This window comes from Phoxinus phoxinus, assembly GCF_949152265.1.
Source record: "Phoxinus phoxinus genome assembly, chromosome: 14".
Classification (NCBI taxonomy): Eukaryota; Metazoa; Chordata; class Actinopteri; order Cypriniformes; family Leuciscidae; genus Phoxinus; species Phoxinus phoxinus.
The window spans coordinates 18,419,763-18,442,715 of record NC_136889.1 but is presented as its reverse complement, the minus strand read 5'-3'; the positions used below and the strand labels follow the sequence as shown (position 1 = coordinate 18,442,715).

The following is a 22,953-nucleotide window of genomic DNA, read 5'->3' as shown; positions in this document are numbered from 1 at the left end:
AGCTCTACGTTACTGTGATCGTAAATAAGTATAATTGGTGTTTTAACAACATTTAGCAAACAAGTTATTGATCCGAGAAGTTTGAATCTGTGAATATATTTGAGTCTAAATTCAAACACTATTCAACGCTCCATTAAAGGACAAGTTCGGTATTTTACACTTAAAGCTCTGTTTTCAGATTGTTTCTGATGAAATAGAACGGTTAAGATGAAAATTTGGACACATGTTGCTGTCCCGAGAATTTTCGGTTTCTTTCCCCCCCACCTCCACAATGGCTGCATAGGTGCACTGGAATAATCCTTCCTAAAATTTTTTTAACTTTCGTTTACAAAGACGTGAAACTCACCGAGTGAAAAACTACGATAAAACCTGTTGGAAAGCATCTTTTGCAGCGATTTTTGTGTGAGCATATCAGTGAACACCCCCGACCACTCGGTGAGTTTCACGTCTTTGTAAACGAAAGTTTAATGCATTTTAGGAAGGATATTCCAGTGCACCTATGCAGCCATTGTCGAGGTGGTGGGGGGAAAGCGAAATAAACCTTAAATTCTCGGGACAGCAGCAGCTGTCCAAATTTGAATCTTAACCGTTCTATTTCATCAGAAACGATCTGAAAACAGGGCTTTACGTGTAAAATACCGAACTTGTCCGTTAACGTACGGAGCTCTGAAGCACTGCCAGAGGGACAGGAAGTGTCTGTCCGTGCTCACAACAGGTTTCACGTGGGAAGCACAGAGGATAGAGCCATTCAAAACACTAGTCACGAAGTCTAAAATGAGAATTTTTAAAGAGAAATGTCGGAGGAGCTTGAGTTTGTTGCCCAGCCCTATTTGTTTGAACCGAGAGAGGCGTCTACATCGGGTCTGAGGTCACTGGGGTTAGACTTTTTGCAGCTTTTAATACGTTTCAGCCACAGTTACTCCTGAGTATAAGCTTGGAAAGATTAAAGGTAACCTTTTTATTATTAAAGCTACACTGTGTAGGAATTACTCCCATCTAGCGGTGAAATTGTATATGACTACCTACTATTACTTTCTAGCCCCTCCCATTCTGAGGGCGTTTTAACTCCTACGGTGGCCGTATTATTTTAAATCTGCCGGCAGTCGCGAGTAATCTCCCCCTCGCATTCGTCACGGTGCCACTTAGTGTAAAAACTCGAAAGGCGAAGCTTGAATTTCCAGGTATGTTCCTCTTTGGCTAATGTATTTTCAAGATGGAGACACAACATGGCTTCCGCCATTCGAGCAGCTCACCCGTATTATAAATGGCAGATTCTACGCTTACCAGAATACTTGATTAGTTGGTAGAAGTAATTATACATTAATGAGCACATATCATTTTGAAAGAACAAAGTGTTTTTTGCTAAGAATCAACTTAAAAAAATAAACAGTGTAGCTTTAAGTGGCTTTTTTCTTTCTCGTTCAAACTGCAGTGACAGTCATGGGTGTAAGAGAATATACATCACTTCAATTAATTTATGAGTCGTTGGTTCTTAAGAATGCACAGACAATAGTGAGTGATTCAAGCCATGTTTTATTTCCAATGTATCAACTACTGACATCAGGGAAGTGTTATAGTTCCACTATGCAAAAGCAACCGTTACAAACAATCATTTATACCTGCAACTATTCATATTTAAATAGTAAGACGTTGTAATCGTTATAATTCCTTTAAAAATGTTTAAAATGTTTTTTTCCCTTTTAATGTTGTTGTCGTGTGTTGGACTCAAAGCTGCAATAGTACACAACATACAAGACAAATTTCCTGAAAAGGACAATAAAGTATAACTCTAAACTCTCTAAACCTCTCCAGCACAAGTAATTTAGGAGCTGAGACCTTTAATCTTAACACATATGAACCTTTATGAATTACACTTATCCTTTGGTCTAGGAATAAGACTAAAATTATGTCATTCTAGGAAGTTTGACACAATTTTTTTTTGTCACAATTTCTTTATACTTTTTTTTGCAGACCCCATTCATTTATACTGGCCCCATGCAGGACAACGGAAATACAACAGCCTTTGCCTTAATTTAATTTATACTTTAAACCTTTAACAATATCACTAACAAACACCACATTGAACTGTTCTGACTTTATAAATCACATAATAGAAGAAAGGATTGTGCTGCACCACCTGCAGGGCAGTGCATGTCACTCCTTTACAAATCAAATTCGGTTTTATTCTCACTTATTGCACACACCATAAGGTACATAAGCACCAATAACCCCATTTTGAAGGGCTCCCTCAACGTGTGGTGTCTGGTCATCAAAGAAAATGTGAGGATTGATTGCTTTCAGCACAGACCCTTTTGGGGCACCACACAGAAAGTATGCCTCATCTATCTCCAGCTCTCTCTCCCGAAGAGTCTTCAGGGCTCTCAATCCATCACCTGTTGTGCCACGTGATGTAACCAAGTAGGTACGAATTGGACGATTTTTCGGAGGCAATTTAGCGAACTTCTGCTGGAGATGTACCAATGCTTGAAAAAACTCACTTAGTGGGCCCTGCAAAATAATTACACACAAACACATTATTGCAATTTTTCAGAGAGAGTTGATTAATTATTACATTGAATTGTGTGCTGAATATTAACTAAATGTTTCAACCTAATATCTATACAGTATACAGGGCTCGATAAGCCCTTGTCTGCTTGTCCGGGACAAGTGAAAGAGACTTTTACTTGCCCAACCGCACAAGTAGCCTGATTAGAACGTCAATAACAAAAAAAAAAACCTAGAGAATCACTAAACCGAGAGAATGATTCTGATTTTTACATTTGTAAGTTGCGTTCGATAGTGGATAATAAATGTATTAGACCCACTGATGGTAACAAGGTTGCTGGTGAGGCTCACGCAGCCTCTCGAGAAGAAATCTAAACAAATGAGCGCAGCTCACAAAAAGAAACTCAGTTAACAACATACTACCTATAAAAATTCAAAATGTGGAGTTTTTATACAGATACAGTTAAGCAACCTCACATGGCGAGTGCTGTTTTCCTAGATGCAATATTTTTAAGTTTTTAAATATCACTTTAAATAACAAGGCTGTGTGACATTTACCTTGTGAATCTAAAATATAACTGAGCCATCTGAGATTCAGCAGTACTAACATGTTGGTTTCGGACCAACATTCTTACCGGTTCCATAGGGTTGTCCTCGTTTTCACATTCATGATCCAAGAAACCTTTTATCCCTTTCTCTTTGAATACTTTCTCTGACACATCTGAAAACAGGACTCCATCACCATCAAAGACCACGCGTAACACTTCATCACTGTGCTCGTGGTAATCTCTCTGGAACATGGTGGCTGCACCATATCCTAAAAAACAATGCCATTACCATTTAAAAGTGTTATACTACTATCTGTAGTACCTACATGTACCAAATGCCCACTCGGCTAATAAGATGCAGAAAAAGCCAGTCTTAGACTGTTTACAAGCAGGGTTGGGGGTAACGCATTACAAGTAATGCAAACTACGTAATCAATTAATTTTTTCAAATAACTATTTAAGTATTGCATTACTTTTAAATTTACTACAAACTATCTGAGCTACTTTTTCAAATAAGTAACGCAAGTTACTTTGCTTTCTCATTTATTGACTGGCACCTCTCCTGTCCCCATGTTGAAATCATGACTAAATGTGAGCAGGCATATACTCAACTCATTTGCATAAAAACAGATTGAGTATCCTCAAAATTATAAAAAACGGTGAAATGCAAACTCAGAATATTACAAACCTGAAGTAATTAAATATGTTAAATAACACACATATACTAATATATTAAATATATAGGTATTGGGTATTTAATCCTTAAGTGTTCTATTCTTCTCTAATCCAGAATGGCATAACGGCTGAAAGTTTTAAGCTGCGCCATCTAATGTACAGGTGTGAATTTGCATTTCCTTCATTTACTTAATTTTCCATTCATTTTGTTTATTCATTTCCCTTTTGGTGTGAAGGGGCGTTTGTAAAATATATATATATATATTTAAACAAACAAGCAGGCCCAGCTGAGATGAGAAAAAGTAACGTAAAAGTAATGCAACACATTACTTTCCATAAAAGATAACTAAATAACACAATTGGTTTCTTTTTAGGGAGTAAAGCAATATTGTAACACGTTACTTTTTAAAAGTAACTTTCCCCAACACTGGTTACAAGTATTATAAATATATCATATTGCATCGATATATGTTGCTGTAAATAATGGATGCAATCATGTATATAGTTATGTCGCTCTGTGACATAAATGTAGAACAAATAAATGAAAATGACCTGCAGTCATGGCCTTTTTCACATCCTGTGGTTTTGTGGACAGGTAGAGAACAGGGTTGATCTCCTTAAGATGAACAAGGAGGGGTTTTTCACCAGTAATCTCACAGACTCTGCCAATTTTCAGATCTGCACAGACAGCACAACATTGTGTTTAGTAAAATGACATGACATCTTATTTTATGTTGGTTGATATTGAAATGAGGTGCTTTAGGGTCTGCAGTAAGGGAAAGTTCATAGAAAAAAAGAACATTCATTCATTCAAAAAGGTCAGCCGGAAAAAATACCCCTGTCCACGCCTTTTCAGCACTAATTGTTCGCTGCATGTCTTTAGTAAACCCTGACAGGAGTATTTAACGCCAAAAGAGGGATTGTGCTGGCTCAAGTTGTTAGTAAATCTGGCCCTAAGTGTTATAAGTAGCCATGTGATATTTTAAAGCGAATAATAGGCTAAAATGCTGTATTGTAAGGTAAAGAACATTCTTCAGAATTATATAAATTTTTTATATAGAAACACTCCTCTACACTTACTGTATTTTTTGATGCTCTTGTTCAGGTGATCCATGTCCTGACTGTCGGTAGCTATCACCACTATTACACACCGCTCTTCAGTGGCAGTCAAACGTTGATTCACCATTGTAAGAGCCTAATGCAGAATGATTAAAATACTTTAAATACTAACACCTGAATTAAACAAATTAGTTGACTTAATACTTAAGTCTTGCTAGTTATAACTAAGTTAAAGTACTGAATTATCAGTGAAAATAGATGCACATGAATACAAAAAAACCTCTACTAATGTTTAATATTAGTAAATTCCAAATTACCTTTTAATTTCCAAACTGGTTTTACAGGTAAAAGTAAATGCACTATTGATTAACACAGAGATAAAGCTGTTAATACAGAGGAAATTAATTTTCACTGAAATTCTATTACCTTGACAAATGGAAAAGCAGCTCCTTTAAAGTAGATATCCCCTGTCTCATGTCTGAATAATGCACATGATGACACTGCAATGGTGAATGATGTCACTGAAAAACAAACATACAGAGTGGTTAAAGAAGGGCCAAAAATATTTAATCAAAGCTTAAAGGAACCGTATGTAAGAAATGTATTTCAATTAATCATAAAATGTCCCTGATATGTCAGTAGACATTAATAAATTATGTTCATTTCAAATACTTATATCACTGACAACAGTAGTCCGGCCAGGATATTGTCATTTAAAAGTGAAGTTGCATCAGTTGTTGTTTTGGCCTGATGCGCCACCCTCCACCTATCTACCAATCACAAAGTCAGTAGTGTTTCGGCATCCGGGTTGCCAGCTCTGCTCTAGTCTTGCCATTGGAAGCTCCTTGTAGCAGCCTACGTTCCTGCTGGATCCTGCAGCCTATCTGGCAACCTTGAGTCAGGGGGGAGGGGGAGGGGATACACCGCTCTACAGTAATTTGAAAGTGATTGCAGTACCAGTTTTGGCCACAATCTTACATACGGTTCCTTTAAGTGTGAAATAATAGATAGATTTTAGATAATGAGAGACAACCATATTTTTCTTAGATATATGGAAACTTGAACATACTTGTGAACTCAACGTTTGTTGTAATTTCTTGTTTCCTGGTTTCAGTGCTTGATTGACGTTTTCTCTGTGTGTGGACAACAAAACAATTATTCCATGGTCTAAATTAGTAGTTATTTCATAAAAACTTTACTTATGGTAGGTCAGAACTATTCATGTAATCCCTTGAAGGATATGTTACTGATTTTCCTCAATTTAAAGAATAAACATTGATCTTGTAAGAATAACATGTTTAAAAAACAGACACAAAGACACAAACGTGACATTTGAGTGACCGATATAAGAGAAGCTTACCTTTGAATTGCTCATACTTGGTGTGTAACTCACAGATCTACAGTATTTATAGACAGTGAAAAGAAAAGAATTCTTCTTTGGTCAGTTTAGTTTATCTTGTTTTACAAGATTACATTACTTGCATTGTCCTTTAATTGTGCTACAATAATTATTCTTACTGCTTGTCTTTATTAACTCTTAATTTCTTTAGCATTTTTCTCACTTGTTAATAAAAAGACATTGGTAACACTTTACAATAAGGTTTCATTAGTTAACATTAGTTAACTGTTTTAGTTAACGAACTAAGAATGAACAATACTTATGCAGCATTTATTAATCTTAATGTTCATTTCAACATCTACTAATACTGTATATTATTCAAATCAAAAGTTACATGAAAAAACAATAAACAACTGTTTTTTTAATAACTAATATGGTAATGCTTTAGATTACAGCTCGGAAAGTACTGTTATTAAAGTAATTTAACAGTGTAACTTTCTGTAATTATAGTGTATATACTTGCGTGTAAGTATAAGGGAACATCATGTAAAGTTTGGGGAATAAAGGGGTAACAACTAGCCTGGCTAACGCCAGACCCAATTCTCGTTGAGACTTGGGTCTGGGAACCACATGTGCATTTTCGCGTATTTGAGGCGTGGTTTACGAATGCGCCGGCGCCGTTTATTGGGTGCTAAGAATGTCTATCAAATGCGCCTGTACGTAGCTCATAGCCAATCGTTTCCATTATACCAGATGACGTATGTAGAGAAATGGTTTAACGCCAAACGCTGCTCTTTTTTCTAAATAAAATTGCGATCTAAACTACTTAGAACAATATCTAAGGCTGCATCAAAAGGTAGCTTCGCGTCTGCTGCCATGTTGACTCCATAGATATAAACAAACTGCTTAGTTGTGTCGCAAAGATGTCGTCATCGTCTTGCTGCTCCCTCCCCGTTCTGTGATTGGTTCCCTAAACGAGGCGAAAATCAGGTCCATGGTTTCCAGACTGCCTTTCAGCGAGAATAAAATCGCGCTGCGCAAAGGCAGTCTGGGGAAACCCAGGCTAGGTAACAACCAGGAGAATAAAGAAAAAAGTACTGTATTATAGAACTAAAGGGTACTTAATCTACTATTATGATACAACAATCACATTTGAGAGCAATTTAGAAAGAACATAATACTGTGTACCTTTTTGTAATAATGGTGTACCAATACATAGGCTACTATATAGGGCCCTATCTTGCACCCAGTGCAATTGACTTTGAACACCGACGCATGTATCATTCCTATTTTGCACCCGCGCACAGCAGACTTTTCCCTCCACAGACGCACGTCGGTAAATTAGGGAATGAACATGCGCTCGCGGGGGGCGGTTCAGCGCAAAGAGGAGGCGTGTTCCGGCGCAAAACTTCCCTGGTGCTATTTTCCAGGTTTAGAAAGCAATTGCACCACTAACCAGGGAAAAAACAGTCTAAAGACAGTGGCGCGTTGCGCGTTAGTGATATGGTATTTTAAGGGCGCGTGCTTGGCCATAATGTAGTGTGTTAACGCGCATCCACTTTGATTCTCTAATATAAACAGACGCAGCAGTTTTCATTTTTGCAAATCATACATTATTACAAGGAAAAATATTAGCACACGAGGGAAATCATTGTTGTGTCCGTGAAGATGTGAAAAAGATCTATCTAGATTTTTTTTTAAAAATTCTAGATTAGGCTACACATTTACCCAAATTATACGCCTGTTTAATCGAAGCTAATTTGGGTGGGTTTCTCCCATCATCCCCAATGTCACTTCTCTGTGTTTTACGGTCCTGACGAGAACGTCGGTCTCTTTGGCTGTGAACCGCTCCTGGCGTGCGCCAGCAAATCCGCCGTTATAATAGCGATCCGCCATGGAACAAGCGCGCCGGCTCTTAAAGGGAATGTGAAAGGACGCTCTGATTGGTTTATTTCACGTTACGCCCAAACCACACCTATGAATAATGAAGCTACTTCAGACCAACCCCTATTAGATTTGCGCCAGGCGCAATAGTCATTTATCCCGCCGGGAAAATAGCAACAGCGCCGGGATCCGCCCACAAAGTTACTTGCGCTTTGCGCTTTGACACTTGCGTTTTAGATCGTTAAAATAGGGCCCATAGGCTTTTTAAAAATTACAGGGTACATATCTATGCATTTATACAGTAATCTTTTTAACAAAAGTGAACTGAAAACTAAAACAATTGCAACTTTTGCTTAAATATTGGTGAAAGATACTCTTGTTTCATGTAGTGGTGCTTGTTACCCTCTTGTTCCATGTAATTACAGGGTAAGTACAATAAAAATACATGCACACAATCTAATATCACTGACTCGGAAACCTTTATTTTAGATCATACTAAAAATAAACAGAGCACTTTATAGGCTCTTGATGGCCAACCAAAATTTAGCAGTCACACTGGACTGCTAAATTTATGGATGTGCGTGCGCATGTACTGTATGTGCGCATTTGGAGAGTTATTATACATTTTTAATAACTTAAAGTGCCAGTAAGCTCACATCTGGTTAATATCGTCAGAATATGTGAAAAGACTGTATTTGCTGTATGGCTTTTGGTATTGAGTGTGTGCTTACTGGTGCATTTCCACACAAAATACATACTCTTAGAAGGAATTTAAGCTGTACTCTCTGTTAAAAATGAGAGCTCTCACCTCACTGCTTTCTCAGACTCAGTCTGAACAATGATGTAATTACCCATAATCATGTGGGGTATCTCTTACTTCACACACACTAGCACTCACTTACACATTGAGGCACACCTGGGAGTCTCTTACACATAAATGGGGTCCGATTTCTGTCATCAGTCCTCATTCTGTTTCCCGCTACATAACACCCTCTGTGGTGCGGCCAGCAGCTGCCATTTATTTTACTTGTGACTAGTAAAATAAGTATTTGATGTCCCCAGAGTGTGTATGTGAAGTTTTAGCTCAAAATACCCCACAGATATTTTTTATATAGCATGTTAAAATTGTCACATTTTAAGGGTGAGCAAAAATGCACTGTTTTGTGCCTGGCTCTTTAAATGCAAATGAGCTGCTGCTCCTTGCAAAGAGAGCGGAGCTTCAATAGTTTGTGTCCTTGTACCTCATACAGACATGCACTGAAAATGTCAAAAATGTTTCGCCTTTTATGTTCAAACCGGAGTCAGACAAAGATGGAGAGCCTCAAGAAGAAGTGACAACATGTAGACAGCATTTCTGAAGGGTTAGTTGATAAATTTATGTAGCTTATGTGTAGTTATCTTCAGGTCATTGATTAGCATATTCTGTTTTGATAATCTATAAATCATGTCCCCGGGGGTGGAGTTTATGTACATTTTAGGGTTGGTGATGTCACTAACCCAGGATGAATGTTGTGAAGTCCCTATACCTGGTGTTTGTTGTAGTCCATAAAAATGTATTTCTTTAAAAGAAAATATCTCCCATTTGCTTCGAACTTTGAGCATCGTAACTTTGCAGATGTTGTTTATGCTCAAACAGCAACAGTACACACTAACTAAAGTTAGAAAAGTGAAATCATAATCAACCACCCCTTTAACACTGGATAATTAAGATGGAACGTGATGTCACAGAGTATGACATTTGGAGGGAACTTTTTAATATTTTCTTTGTATGATCATAATTTAAAACTTAAAAGCTTAAAACAGATGAAACAAGTATACTGTACAAGGCTTTCAAAAAGTCTAGATCAAGTTTTTTTAATTCATTTTTTATTAGTCTGGGGACCCTCAGGATCCCCGCAAGAGCGTTCTAGGGGGTCTGTGGAAAACTTGAGAGAAAGCTGTCAAAGTTTACTGGACAATTGCCGTGAAACGATATTTCTGAAACTAACAAGATTATTATAATTTTTTAAAATATACATCTACAGTACTAACCAGTTTCATTACTAAAACTATTAACAATAGTCAAAAATAAAGCAGAAATTATATAAATATCAGAATAAAAACAAACAAACAAACAAAAAAAGATTAGAAAAGTTTCCTTGGCAACTAACTGTTAGGCTAAAACAGTGGCTAAAAGAGAAGATGCAATCAATAAATAATTTATATATTTTAATATAAAATAATTCAATAATTTGCTTTTGGCTATACAACATAATAAGTAAGGAATAATTGAGTCAATTATTCCGCTTATACTACAGTTACCACACCTCGAAATATTGTTCAGATGATGTATTTCAAGACGTTTGTAAAGTTTTTGTCATTAAAACGCTCTTGTATGTAGGACTAATTCCTTGCGCATCTAAACCCATGCTCCGTTGCTAATTCCAAAACGTCATTTTAGAGTTAGTAACGGAGGTTTGAGCCGCTGATAGCAGAGTAATGCTGGGGACACACTTAACGACTAGAAACATTCTCTGACTGTGTGAATGCAGCAGATTTTAAACACCGCTGTGAACACAGACTGAACGCGCTGAACACGCGTGCATGATCAGTCATAAGTATCAAATTACATTCATAACCGGCCTTAGAGAGAAGCATGTGCGTCAATATTATTATTTATTTATTAATTCAATTCGTTTTAATTAATTCGTTCATTCTTTTTTTCTATTAGTGACAGTAGACTAGACTAATAAATGAAACACAAAGCCCTTTTAACAAGTAGGCTATAGGCCTATCAATTTTATTTATTTGTTATATTATCTTCAATAATTACGAAAACCCGTGCAACAGGACTATCAATTTATTTAAATATTCAGTTTATTTTTTTATTGATTATGTATAGGACTGTATAGCCTACTTTATTTATTAAAATTAAACTGCATGTTTCCATTGACTGTGAAGTTAGACATTGGAAATTGCAGATCAAGCGCATGGAGCTGCAGTGTCTCTTGTTTTGAATTGTATCCTCTTTTCCGTTATTACATTTGACTACGCGAAGTGATATGGAACTGTAATGAGGTCAAGACCTGCCTGGAACTATACTTTAGCCGTGCGGTTCCCTGAAAATAATTGCACACCTCAGAACGTTCGTCAACCAATCAGATTCAAGCATTCAACGGCCCTGTATTATAAAGGCTGTTAATTGATGCTTTTTTAATGTTGTCGATCACATTTTTTTCTCACACAGGATAAATGGGTATTTATACAGGAAATATATATAATTTATATCATATAAAGATGTCTTTATATTTTAGGAAGGGTAATAATTTTTGATGATCCTTGGCATCAAAATTGTTTAAAACCATCAAAGTAATTTCTGGGAAGGTCAAAGGAAACATTAAATTTAAACTTTGACCTTCTCAGAATAAGTAGAGTTGACCACTTATTGAATTAACCGGCCAATGGAAGCCAAAATCACTAATGTCTTTATTCTTTTACAGTGTGTAAGATTTTAAAATCCCATCCAAGTCACAAGCGGCTGCCTTTGAGATCATATTCAGAGCGTGTAACTTCTGGTCTTCATCAGAATTTGTGGAAAACCTTTGTAGTGTTTTTACCCTTCATTGTCTTAGAACTAAATTGTGATCAGTTCGATCAACTGAACTGAACATTCATAACATTTAAAGAACCACCTTGAAATCTGCATGATTCCCACGATCCACCCAGTGTTCTCTCATGAGGATGAAGAACCCGAATACATAAAACAGTTAGAAGTCGGTTTGTCATGTAACTAATAAAAACCAGCTTTAGCGGAGTTAACAAATGGGCTGGTTGACTGAAGTGGTCACGGACTGTCAGTGACTCTGGCCGGAGCTCAGCTGTGATTAATGATGGTGTTTGGTGGTTTTCTAACCCTCTCCTCACTTCTTGTGCTCCTATTTAAGTTCTCAGGGTGAAGAGTGCTGGTCTGGCATTAGATTTTTCAGTTTGTGTCCTGACAAACATAATCATATAGACAACTGGGAGCTGATTCTAGATCCAGAGGGGATGCTTGACAGATATGAGCCCAGTACTGATGAGGATCAACAGTGACCCTTTTAGCACTCCGTCCTCTGTTGTCTTTAATGTCCACTGGAGACTGTAGGCCTAGTGTTGATTATTGAATGGTTTATAGTACTGGTGAAATGCAGTCTTATAAAATCAACCTTTTTTAAGCCTTGGAGTTAGTAAGGAAGAACAGAATGAGAAAATATTTTAACATTGTGCAATTATTACATTACATGCAGAATGTTCCCTTTTATATATATGCAATTAAAATGCTTTATAGTAATTATTTACTTTGTATATAATTCTATCCACCATAAACATTTTTAATTCAAGTAAATTCAAATGCAAGTTAGCACAATTACTAATCCGAAAATTGCCCCTTAAATGATAATCTCTTTTTTTTAACCATATGTTCTGATATATGCAGTTGTTTTTATTTCTTACAGTTTTGAACCAAGGTGTTCAATAGAATAATTGCTTTTACACAGTGTTTTGAAAGCACAAACCTCAAAGAGTAATAATATTGAATTTGCTAAATGTTAAGTTGTTGATGGACAAGTTAATCCTGACGCTGATACTTAAAGGAACACTTCACCTCTAGAAAGATGAATGTGTATTTTAAATGGGTCATTTATGTAGAAGAAATGTGAAATTATTTTTGAATTTGGAGCCTTCTAGACTGAGAAAAGCCAGAAAATTTATTTTTGGCTTATGGGGATGAAAGACAACAACTCCCAGAATGCACTTGCTTCGCTGCCCTAGGAGGCCACACCTACCGGTAAGAGATCGCAGTAAACAACAAGGCTATGCTACTAGTGAGTCTCCGTGAGTCTGCCCAGTATTTTGATGTCGCCCAAAATGTCCAGGATTCGGCTTTTGCGTTCTACAGTCGCCATTCCTCATGTTTACTGTGACGAGCAGGAACGAGACTGACGGCCGCGGAGAACGGCGCGAGGCCGGTGGCGTGATTACTGATGAGTGGCGCCGGCGCCTGTGAGACGCACCGGTCTCGTATCTCTCACGGAGGAGCGGGAATTTTCCTAGCAATGTAAAACGCACATCAAACGATCACTTGTTTAGCGTTCATGTAAACACTACATTCAGATTCACCAATCGGAATGAATTCAGTTAGATTGAAACAAAAGGTGTGCATGTAAACAATGAATGCGACTGCAGAAAGCAAAAGCCGAATCCTGGACATTTTGGACGATCTCGATGGCCGTACATGTCCGGGAAAAAGAGGATGGTCACCGCTACTACTCAGCTTTCTCCACAGAATAAGAAACTTTAAGCTTAGCTTCCAAATAAAGAATGGCTGACACTATATGTACATTTTGTGAGTGAGATCCCTCTATGGGCGGGTTGAAAACATGCGGAACAGCGCCTTCTACTGGATAAATGATGAGCTAGTGTTTGTAGTCTTACCCTTATTCAAAGAAATTTGACTTCCTGCTTTTTATGACGCAAATTGACGATTTTTGCGTCATAAAAAGCAGGAAGTGGAACACTTAAATCCTTATTTCTCCCATCTCAGGGGAAAATAAGGGAATAAACCATGACCATTCGAAAATGTGACTGGGTTTCTAAAGATACAAAGTCTAATGCAAATGGGTGAAGTGTTCCTTTAATGAGCTCTTGAGCCTGTGACGCATGTGTCATGTGTCAGTGAGTGTTTGTGGGGGGCCTTGGGAATCTCTGTTTCATGGTCTGTTCTGCTGATTGCCCCTTGACAATCCTGCCAGGAGCTCATCAGCTTCTATGGGACTCAGAGTCCATAGCAACAACAAGAACAACCTATTTCTCTCTGTGTGTGTGTGTGTGTGTGTGTGTGTGTGTGTTTACATCATTAGAAGATTATCATATCTGCAGATGGAATATATACAGGTGACAATGCATAACTGCACTGCTTTTCCTGAAATTATGGAGGTCTGGAGGAAAGAAGTGGAAAAAATGTTGTTTCAGGAGTGAACCTATGCAGTAAGATACCGTAGTTTTCTTGCTCTAAAGCAGGGTGCACACTGTACGATTTATAATAGCCCTTTCTGATTGTTGCTTGTCAAGCTTCTGAACATGATCCTCGCAGTAAGCCATGTCACACTGGAAGATCTCAGTTGTCGTTAATATCAGACTGTACGGCAGTCTAGACGCGATAAAGCGGCACTCGGTAACTCTAGCCACCGCTTTGCTGATTTTCTCAACGAGCTCCCCCTACAGCTGCGGTGCGTATATTTTTCACATCACTGTCGTAAAGTCACTTGCGGCGCGCCGGCGCACTCCTCCCCCTTTCTACCGCTGCTCATGTGCTTTTGTTATGGTCGGAGCCGGTGTGGTGAACAAATGACTTCCTCTCCCTCACCTCCTCCGCCGAGAACCGTCTCCTTTTTCTTTGCACTGAACCTTTGAAGAAAGATCCATCGTCGTTTGAAATTTCAGCTAAAATTGAGCATGAGGGGGGGCGTGTGTGTTTATATCGAATTGCTGTAAAGCAGTTCGCGTTTATCGCTCTTTCTCGCTCGTTCTCGCTTCTCACGAGACTTCCTATTTTCAACTTACCGGGATGTTAGTCCCAATGTTGCAAGGCTGGTTTTCCGCCTGGGAACGCTGGGGGGAGCGGGGAAAGTAACCATTCTCACCAGAACAGATTATTTAACCATCCAAATGATTTCTAAACGGATTTATTAAGTTGAAAAAGTTACCAAGTTTGCCCTTTAAAAACGGATGCGCACAAGAAAACTAGTCCATAGTTTTACATCATCAATCAATGACACATTCGGTGCCAGGGAACTACATTACATGCGGGATTAAAATGATGGCTACAAAGAAATCGTACTCGGTTACCTAACGTAACCTCGGTTCTCTCTAGATGAGGGAACGAGTACTGCGTAATAGAATTACGCAACGGGTAAAGTTATCTTTGCTCGAGATATGAAGCCAAAAAATGTAACGTAACCGAGGTTACGTTAGGTAACCGAGGTTACGTTAGGTAACCGAGTACGTTCTCTCACGAGAGATTCTCTCGTACTGCGTAATAGAATTACGCAACGGGAACCCCTTGTCAACGCCGTGCGCGCCAAGCATTTACTACATGAATCCCAGGGGGGAACGCCCCGGGGACACAGATAAATGGGAATCAGGCGGCCAACAGAGTGGGCCCACACATGTACATAAGCACACCGTAGGGGATATATAAAGAGCGGCACCGCCGGTCTATACTGAACTTATCGACCTTTATAGTGCAGCTCAACCAGGGCAGTCGAATAGAGACTTTAGACTGAAAGGAGTCTAGCCTGCAGGGCGGGAACGTCTAGGTTATAAAACCTAACAAATGTAGAGGGGGAGGCCCAGCCTGCCGCCGTACAAATGTCATGAATAGAAATCCCGCTGGACCAAGCCCACGTGGAGTCCATGCCTCTGGTGAAATGAGCCCTGATGCCCAGAGGGCATTGCAAGTCTTTAGACGCATAAGCCGCAGCAATAGCGTCCACTATCCATCTGGATAGACTGTTTCGAGACAGCGAGACCCTTGGTGCGCCCACCAAACAAAAAACGAAAAGCTGCTCCGAGCGCCTGAAGGCGGCGGAGCGCGTGATGTAAATTCTCAGCGCTCTGACAGGGCAAAGGAGGTTCACGTCGACCTCGCTGCCGGATGTCGGCAAGCTGAGAGTGAAATGATCTGCGCTCTGAAGGGAGTGCCGATCGCTTTGGTGACCTAGCCATGTCTCGGTTTAAGGACGACTTTAGAGTCATTAGGTCCGAACTCGAGACATGTGGCGTTAACAGATAACACATGCAAATCACCCACACGTTTAACTGATGACAGGGGAATCAGAAATATGGTTTTGAGCGTGAGGTGCTTCAGATCCACAGAGTGCAATGGTTCAAAGGGATGTGCTTTCAGGGCCTCCAGGACCTAAGAAAAGGAAAGATCCCAGATAGGAACCGATGGGGGCCGCAAATAGGTCGACTTTCGCCCTGCTGACAAGGCGCCACAGTAATTGGACTGACTGCGGGTGCGGGGACCATTCCCTCGGGGGAACGTTGTCCTTGGACAGTTTGTCCGGGCCATCGTTCAGGCGTCCCGGCACATGCGCGGCTCTGAGCGAGCGCAGTGAGTGCTGAGTCCAAACGAGCAGGCGTTCTGCCAGATCGCAGAGGACTCTAGATCTGACACCGCCCAGGCGGTTCACGTAGGACACCACAGACATGTTGTCCGTGCGAACCAGTACGTGGTGGCCCCACAGAGATGGGAGTAAGTATTTCAAAGTGTTCTCGACCGCTATCATCTCCAGACAGTTTATATGGAGGCGCTTCTCCGAGTCTGACCAGAGGCCAAAGACCGGTCTGCCTTCGAAAAGGCCGCCCCAACCCAGGTTGGAGGCGTCCGTCGAGATGACTTTTCGGTATGAGACAACTCCCATTGTCACTCCCCACTGATACCAGTCGGCCGTTATCCAGGGCTGCAGAGCTGAAACGCAGCTCTGAGTCACTCTGATTCGCGAGCCGCCGGAGGCCCAGGCTCGGTGAGGCACACTAGCATTCAGCCAGCGTTGCAGAGGGTGTATACGCAGTAGACCCAGCCAGAGCACTGCTGCTGCTGAAGCCATAAAGCCCAGCATTCTCTGAAACGTTTTCAGGGGGACAACACTGCCTTTCTGGAAAGACGCGGCTAGACGCTGAACACGGCGGCGCATAGCCACCGAATCGAGCTCTATTCCCAGAAAAGAGGTTGACTGACGGGGCAGCAGTGAGCTCTTGGCCCAATTGACCGTGAGACCCAAGCTTTCCAGATGACTGAGTACCACTGCTCTGTGAGACATGAGTTCCGCCTCTGATTGTGCTAAAATCAGCCAATCGTCCAAATAGTTCAGAATTCGCATACCCTGACTTCTCAGGGGAGCGAGAGCCGCGTCCATGCACTTCGTAAATGTATACAACAGATATTGACGCCGGATAGATATTGACGCCGGATAGCGTAGCAGGCAGGGATGGCTGAAGGTGGCGAAGACGGCCGGCTTCCTCAGACGCTGTCCTAAGCTTGCTGGTCGCTTGTTTCAACGGCGGCTTCTCTCGGAGTCCAGCGATGCGTAGAGCTTCGCTGAAGAGATGAAAAATCGGAGAAGCAGCCCCCCGAGCCTTCCTTTTATGCGCTAAGCCACCCCCATTCTGGCGGGCTAGGACGCGTGAGGGCGCGACGTCACGCTGCTGCAGTGGTAGGTTGCTGCAGTTGCCGCGAGGCAGCCAATGGGCACGCTAGACAGCCTGCTCTAGGTCTGCCTGCTGCTACACTGCGTTGACAATATATACAAATTTAAAGTGTGTATGTCAGGTTCATTATTTTTTTTAGATATATTAAATAAGGTTTAGATGTCTGAGTGAAAATGTAATTATCATTAAAATTATTACTGTAATTGCCCTACAATAAGCTTTATAGCCATTTCTGTCAAGATCATATTTTTAAAACACAGCTGAGCTGTGACGTCAGAAGAGGGAGACGTGCCAAAAACGTTCTATGCAAGTATGGAGAGTTTTGAGTCTGAGGAGGTCCAAAATCCCCCTCAAACCTACGATGACCCACAGCCATACAATTTTGAGCCTCCCAGGCATGAGACAGATGAAGAGCCAAACAGAAATTTAAATAATTCCTATCGAAGAAACATAAATATCTGGTGTGAAGAGAACCAGTGGAGAGTTGGTCAGGTGTCTGGTAAGTATAGGCATAACTTAGTGGAATGGTACATGTGTTCGTATTGAACCGAAACAGTACGGGCGTCACGGTTCAGTGCATGAATATACACGGAGAATACACGGTATAAAAATAAATAAAACTCGTGTGCAAATTAATTAATGCGGAACTACTGTTATACACGGGTTGTTTAGGGACAACTAATCTGTAACTCCGCCTTAGCTCTGAAGCTCCGTGGCTATAATGAACAGGCTGCAATGTCAGGATTGCAATTCTGGAATATGCATAGACAGTATATAAGAATATGTTGGTTGGTGTGTGTGTGTGTGTGTGAGAGAGAGGCGCGGGCACGATCGCGATCGACTGCTTCTACTACAGTAGCATACACCGTAGGCACCGCATCAGCTACCAGTTTCACTCGGGTTTTAAATCCCATTTTATAACTCATTAGATCTCCAACCGCGTAGTCCTTCTCAGTGAAATGGGTCGCTGCAAATGACCGAAGTCTTGGATACCGAAGCAGCACTGAAGTCAGCGCGTTTGGTCCGAACAAAGTTGACCCAGGCACAGAACACAGACCTGCTTTTTGGGAAAAAATGGACTCTGTGACCGGTTTTAAAGGAACACTCCGACTTTTTGGGACTTTAGCCTATTCAACTTATTCCCCAGAGTTAGATAAGTCCATACATACCTTTTTCATCTCCGTGCGTGCTATAAGTCTGTTTGACGCACCCACCGCTAGCCTAGCTTAGCACAAAGACTGGATGTAAATGGTTGCAGCTAGCATACTAATCCAAATAATTGACAAAATAACGCAAACATTTTCCTATTTACATGTTGTGATATGTATAGTCACAGAGTGTACAAAAAATAAAGTCACATGAGACACAGACATATTTTAACCGTATAAATACTGGGAACTATATTCTCTGAAGGCAAAGCACTGCTACTTGGGCGGAGTGATAACCGCAGCACCTGAGACGCGCCGTTTTTTCTTCTGTCAACAAAACCAACGTGACTTCTAGCTCCGCTCAAGTGACAGAGCGCGTTCGAGGCAACAATACTAACATTACAGGGGATACATGGAGCCCGTAAACAACTGCAATAGTAGTTACCACCCTATTCATATAATAGTGTCACTAACGTTACATTAGATCTAAGTTAGCTAATGGCACTGTTACAGTAACGTTAGGCTAAACATTAAAAAATATAACGGAACACTTACCGCATCCGCTCCACTTTGTCCTGTAGGCTATGTGATAATCGATGGGATGGCCGTATCCTTCAGCACACGTTTCATGGTCCTTGTGGCAAATTCCATTTTTTGAAAATAGTCGTCCTCAGTGAAATGTACCGAGCAAACATAATGTCCCTTGATAATCTCATTAGGTGTGTTTTGATCAATATCCAGAGCAAGTAACGTTAGCCATTTCTTCATCCGGTCAGCGTTTTTAGTTGGAATTCTATGAAACATCATGGTATACCTGGTGTCCCCTGTTTATTGTCACAGCTCTTTACAATACAGCGAAAACCCATGATTGTAAACTACGCTTTTACTATTTATAAATTGCTGACTCTGTTACCCAAACTCTGAACGAACTCTCTGCTCCTCACCACGGCGCGTCTCAGGTGCTGCGGTTATCACTCCGCCCAAGTAGCAGTGCTTCGCCTTCAGAGAATATAGTTCTTTATAGTTATAGTTATTTATACGGTTAAAATATGTCTGTGTCTCATGTGACTTTGTTTTTTGTACACTCTGTGACTATACAAATCACAACATGTAAATAGGAAAATGTTTGCGTTATTTTGTCACTTATTTGGATTAGTATGCTAGCTGCAACCATTTACATCCAGTCTTTGTGCTAAGCTAGGCTAGCGGTGGGTGCGTCAAACAGACTTATAGCACGCACGGAGATGAAAAAGGTATGTATGGACTTATCTAACTCTGGGGGATAAGGTGAATAGGCTAAAGTCCCAAAAAGTCGGAGTGTTCCTTTAACGGTGTTTTTGCACCCAGCACAAACTTAGTAATTCACCATCGTGAAAATACGCCTGCGTATACTAACTACCTAACTTGAATAACTAACTAACTAACTAAATAAATAAATGTCCTAATCACTAATTCTCTCGCTCTATCACTCGTACAATTATCAACACAACTCAGCGACCTGGGGAGACGTCTCCCTCATATGATGTCAAGCGATTAGTTTGGGGGGAGGAGCAGTTTTAAGTGAGCAGTGAAAATAACAAACTTTTTCATCTTATTTTCTGCCTTTAGGTATCGAAAAACATACAAAACAATACATCAATTTGTCAAACGTGTATTTCCCCTAACTATTTTGTGTTAATCATAATTACAAATTTAACCTGACATACACACTTTAAGGATACATTTTTGGCTTCATATCTCAAGGAAAGATGACTTTACCCGTTGCGTAATTCTATTACGCAGTACGAGATAACCTCTCGTAAGAGAACTCTAACGTTATGTAACTATGGTAACTGTTCCTTCAAGCAAGGGTGATAAAAAACAAACTAACTACAATGTACTCAGAAAATAAAGGAACTCATATCTCACAAAAAAAGAGAATATGTATTGACACAAATAAAACCAATTTAACAAAAATAAATGTAATCAAAGAAAATACATTGTAGAACAAAAGTTCATTTCCCCCTCAAATGTTATCAAGAACCAGCCAACCATCTATAAACACTAATATAATCCCAGCTTCATCACACAGAACTATTAAAAAAAAAAAGTAAATGACAGCACACTAAAAAAACAAACCAAACCAAAAATTAATTCCACTGCAAACTTCATGCAAATAAATAGTTAATGTGTTTTAAAGCATCAATATAGTATAAGGAGTACAAAGGTTGGCTGGCAACACAAGGCTGGGAAGTGATGCACTAAAAAATAGAAAGTAGAAGGAAAAAAAGAAAATGAAAAAAGAAAATGCCCGCTAGCCAGTCTGATTCACAACAATCAATAAACTCTCATTGCGCCAGAGGCATACATGAGGCTGAGGAAATGAAACAAAAACACAGGAGGAACAGTGATCAACTAAATAAAAAAAAAAAAAAAAAAAAAAAAACGCAATTAACAATACGCAAAAATTTATCTTTTTTTTATCTTTTTTTCTATAATCCTATAAAAATAAAAAATTAGGACACTTACAAACACTTTATAAAAGCCTCAACAAATTACCTGCGACACAGCCACCAACCCCGGACTAATTTCCGGGATCAAATAAGAACGGGCGTGACCAATGGCCTACAAATACACAATGTTTGCGTCTGCATTAAAAACATAATTCCGTAATTTAGTAAAGCAAGGCTTCATAAATATGAAACAAAACAATCGATTGTTTATTTAGCCTTCCTGCTCACCAGACCATGTCCAGGCACAAACCAACACAGAAGTGTTACCGGACAACATCTAATTTAGTGAAAATTTAATTTACATTAAAACATTTAAGACATTTAATTTAGTTTAAAACATCTAATTTAGTGAATAAGGCTTTGTGAACATGAAACAAAAGGCTTTGTGAACATGAAACAAAACAGTCAATATTCGCTTTTCCTACCTGCTCACCCAGATCACGTCTGTGCACTAACACACAAGGAAGTGCTACCAGCACGCTTCTACACAAAAGATCTGTCATCATCTCGTCATCTGAGCTCATGATATCTCGTCATATCATTTGAGGGGGGAAAGTTCTCTTGTGTCCTACAAAGTATTTTCTTTTTTGTTAAATTGGTTTATTTGTGTCAATACATAATCTTTTTTTGTAAGATGAGTTCCTTTATTTTCTGAGTACATTGTAATTAGTTAGTTTTTTTATCACCCTTGTTTAAAGGAACAGTTACCATAGTCACATAACATTAGAGATTTTGTTGTAGCCACCTTTTTAATCCTGTGTGTAATCCAGTCCTCCCTTCAGGTGCCTGGCAAAAAACCCTCTACTTACCTGTCCACGCCCTCTACTAGAAGCCACCTCACCGGCTACAGTTCATTTACGTCATAGCTTGCCTTAAAGTCCCACTGTGGTGAAAATCAAGCTTTTAATGTTGTTTATATATCTATGTGGTGTTTAAATAAGTTGTAAGACAAATCATGTGCAAATGAATAAGTCCGCACTATTGCTCATAATTTTCTCCTTAAAACTGCAGTGAAAAAAAGACTCAAAAACGAAAGAACTGAACTGAGTGCTTTTTGCCAACTAATTGGGCTTGAACGGTTAAAGACACATATATGTTTCAAAGTGACATGATTTGCAAGTAAACCTAGTCATTTATGTCTTAAGTAAACGTAAACAGTTGAGAAAGAACTGAGAAATTGAGAAAGCACAACCACTAGTATAATGGGTCCAGCATCCAAATTTACCTGCTGTCATTGTTAATGCTAACCAAACAACAAAAAAGAGAGAAAATATCTCACTGCTCTTGACTGAATCACTTTTGTAACTGTAATAAAAATATATATTTAATTTACACAGTAAAGACTATGCAATGTTTTTTTATTTATATATTTGATTACTTTATACATTTTATGTAGCCTAGCATTCTAGAGCTTTTAAGTTTTTCAGGTCTATTTCATTTGTGCCTTTTGTTCTTTTGTAGTTTGTTTTCTTTGCTCTTTCTTTATTACTGATTATTCTTCAGTAAGGTTGAGGTTTTTTTAGGCTGGTATTAGTTTTTTTAATTATATTGAACATGGTGATAATTGGCAAATTGGGAATTGGCAGCGTGTGATGGGGCACACCTGACGAGAATGAAGCCTCATCACCGCCGCTGTTAAATGCCGAGCGTGCCTCTCCTCGGGAGACCGGTCCCTTCCCCTGTGCATGCACGCTGGTGTCTTCATGGGTCCAGGAAGGGAGCGCGGAGGAAAGCCTGCCGAGTCCTCCAAATGATGCCTGCAGCCGATCCGCCGGTTGTGTCCGAACCGCACGAGCGTCCAGCGAAGCCACCGAGCCGCACGAGCATCCAGTGAAGTGCCGAGTGAGGACTCTGCCCCTTACTTGGACCCATCCCATCTCCTCACTACCCGTCTTTCACTATTCCCAGGCACAACGAGGACACCAGATCCCCTTTTTATTTACCCCATCATTTCCCCTATTTTTTTACTTTTTATGTTTATTTCTGTTAATAAATGCCTCTCCGAGGCTTGACACCACCCCCGATGTGTCTGTCGTTTGCTCTTCCCGCCACAATTTATATAGCGCTTTCAT

The 22,953-nt window shown here is 39.8% G+C and overlaps 1 protein-coding gene and 1 long non-coding RNA gene across 10 annotated transcripts in view; one reads left to right on the top strand and one right to left on the bottom strand.

Annotated features, from left to right (window-relative positions):
- LOC307010945 overlaps positions 1 to 22,953 on the top strand; it is a 91,379-nt gene that overhangs the window by 12,276 nt on the left and 56,150 nt on the right. The gene's annotated exons all lie outside the window — the stretch shown is intronic.
- On the bottom strand, positions 1,514 to 21,537 carry LOC307010454 (cytosolic 5'-nucleotidase 1A-like). Of its 7 annotated transcripts, none has more exons than XM_079635149.1 (10): positions 21,307 to 21,370; positions 21,110 to 21,158; positions 20,928 to 21,016; positions 6,148 to 6,184; positions 5,857 to 5,920; positions 5,214 to 5,308; positions 4,809 to 4,923; positions 4,281 to 4,406; positions 3,141 to 3,322; positions 1,514 to 2,508 (listed from the first exon to the last, which is right to left on the bottom strand). In XM_079635149.1, exons 4-10 carry the CDS (start codon positions 6,160 to 6,162, stop codon positions 2,188 to 2,190), a joined length of 918 nt encoding a protein of 305 aa, XP_079491275.1. In that variant the 5' UTR covers positions 6,163 to 6,184; positions 20,928 to 21,016; positions 21,110 to 21,158; positions 21,307 to 21,370; the 3' UTR covers positions 1,514 to 2,187. The 7 variants fall into 7 exon arrangements, with proteins under 7 accessions (XP_079491275.1, XP_079491274.1, XP_079491276.1 ...); XM_079635148.1 differs by having other exon boundaries at positions 20,928 to 20,993; positions 21,307 to 21,334; XM_079635150.1 differs by lacking the exon at positions 21,110 to 21,158 and having other exon boundaries at positions 20,928 to 20,993; positions 21,307 to 21,334.

What these genes read in the sequence shown, in the direction of transcription:
- LOC307010454 (XM_079635146.1), bottom strand. Translation starts at nt 21,405, where the DNA reads ATGAGCTCAGATGACGAGATGATGACAGATCTTTTGTGTAGAAGCGTG. An exon ending in AACAAACGTTGAGTTCACAA is followed by an intron (nt 5,309 to 5,856) that starts GTATGTTCAAGT and finishes TTTGTTTTTCAG; the next exon opens with TGACATCATTCACCATTGCA. An exon ending in GAAAAAGGCCATGACTGCAG is followed by an intron (nt 3,323 to 4,280) that starts GTCATTTTCATT and finishes ATTGTTTTTTAG; the next exon opens with GATATGGTGCAGCCACCATG.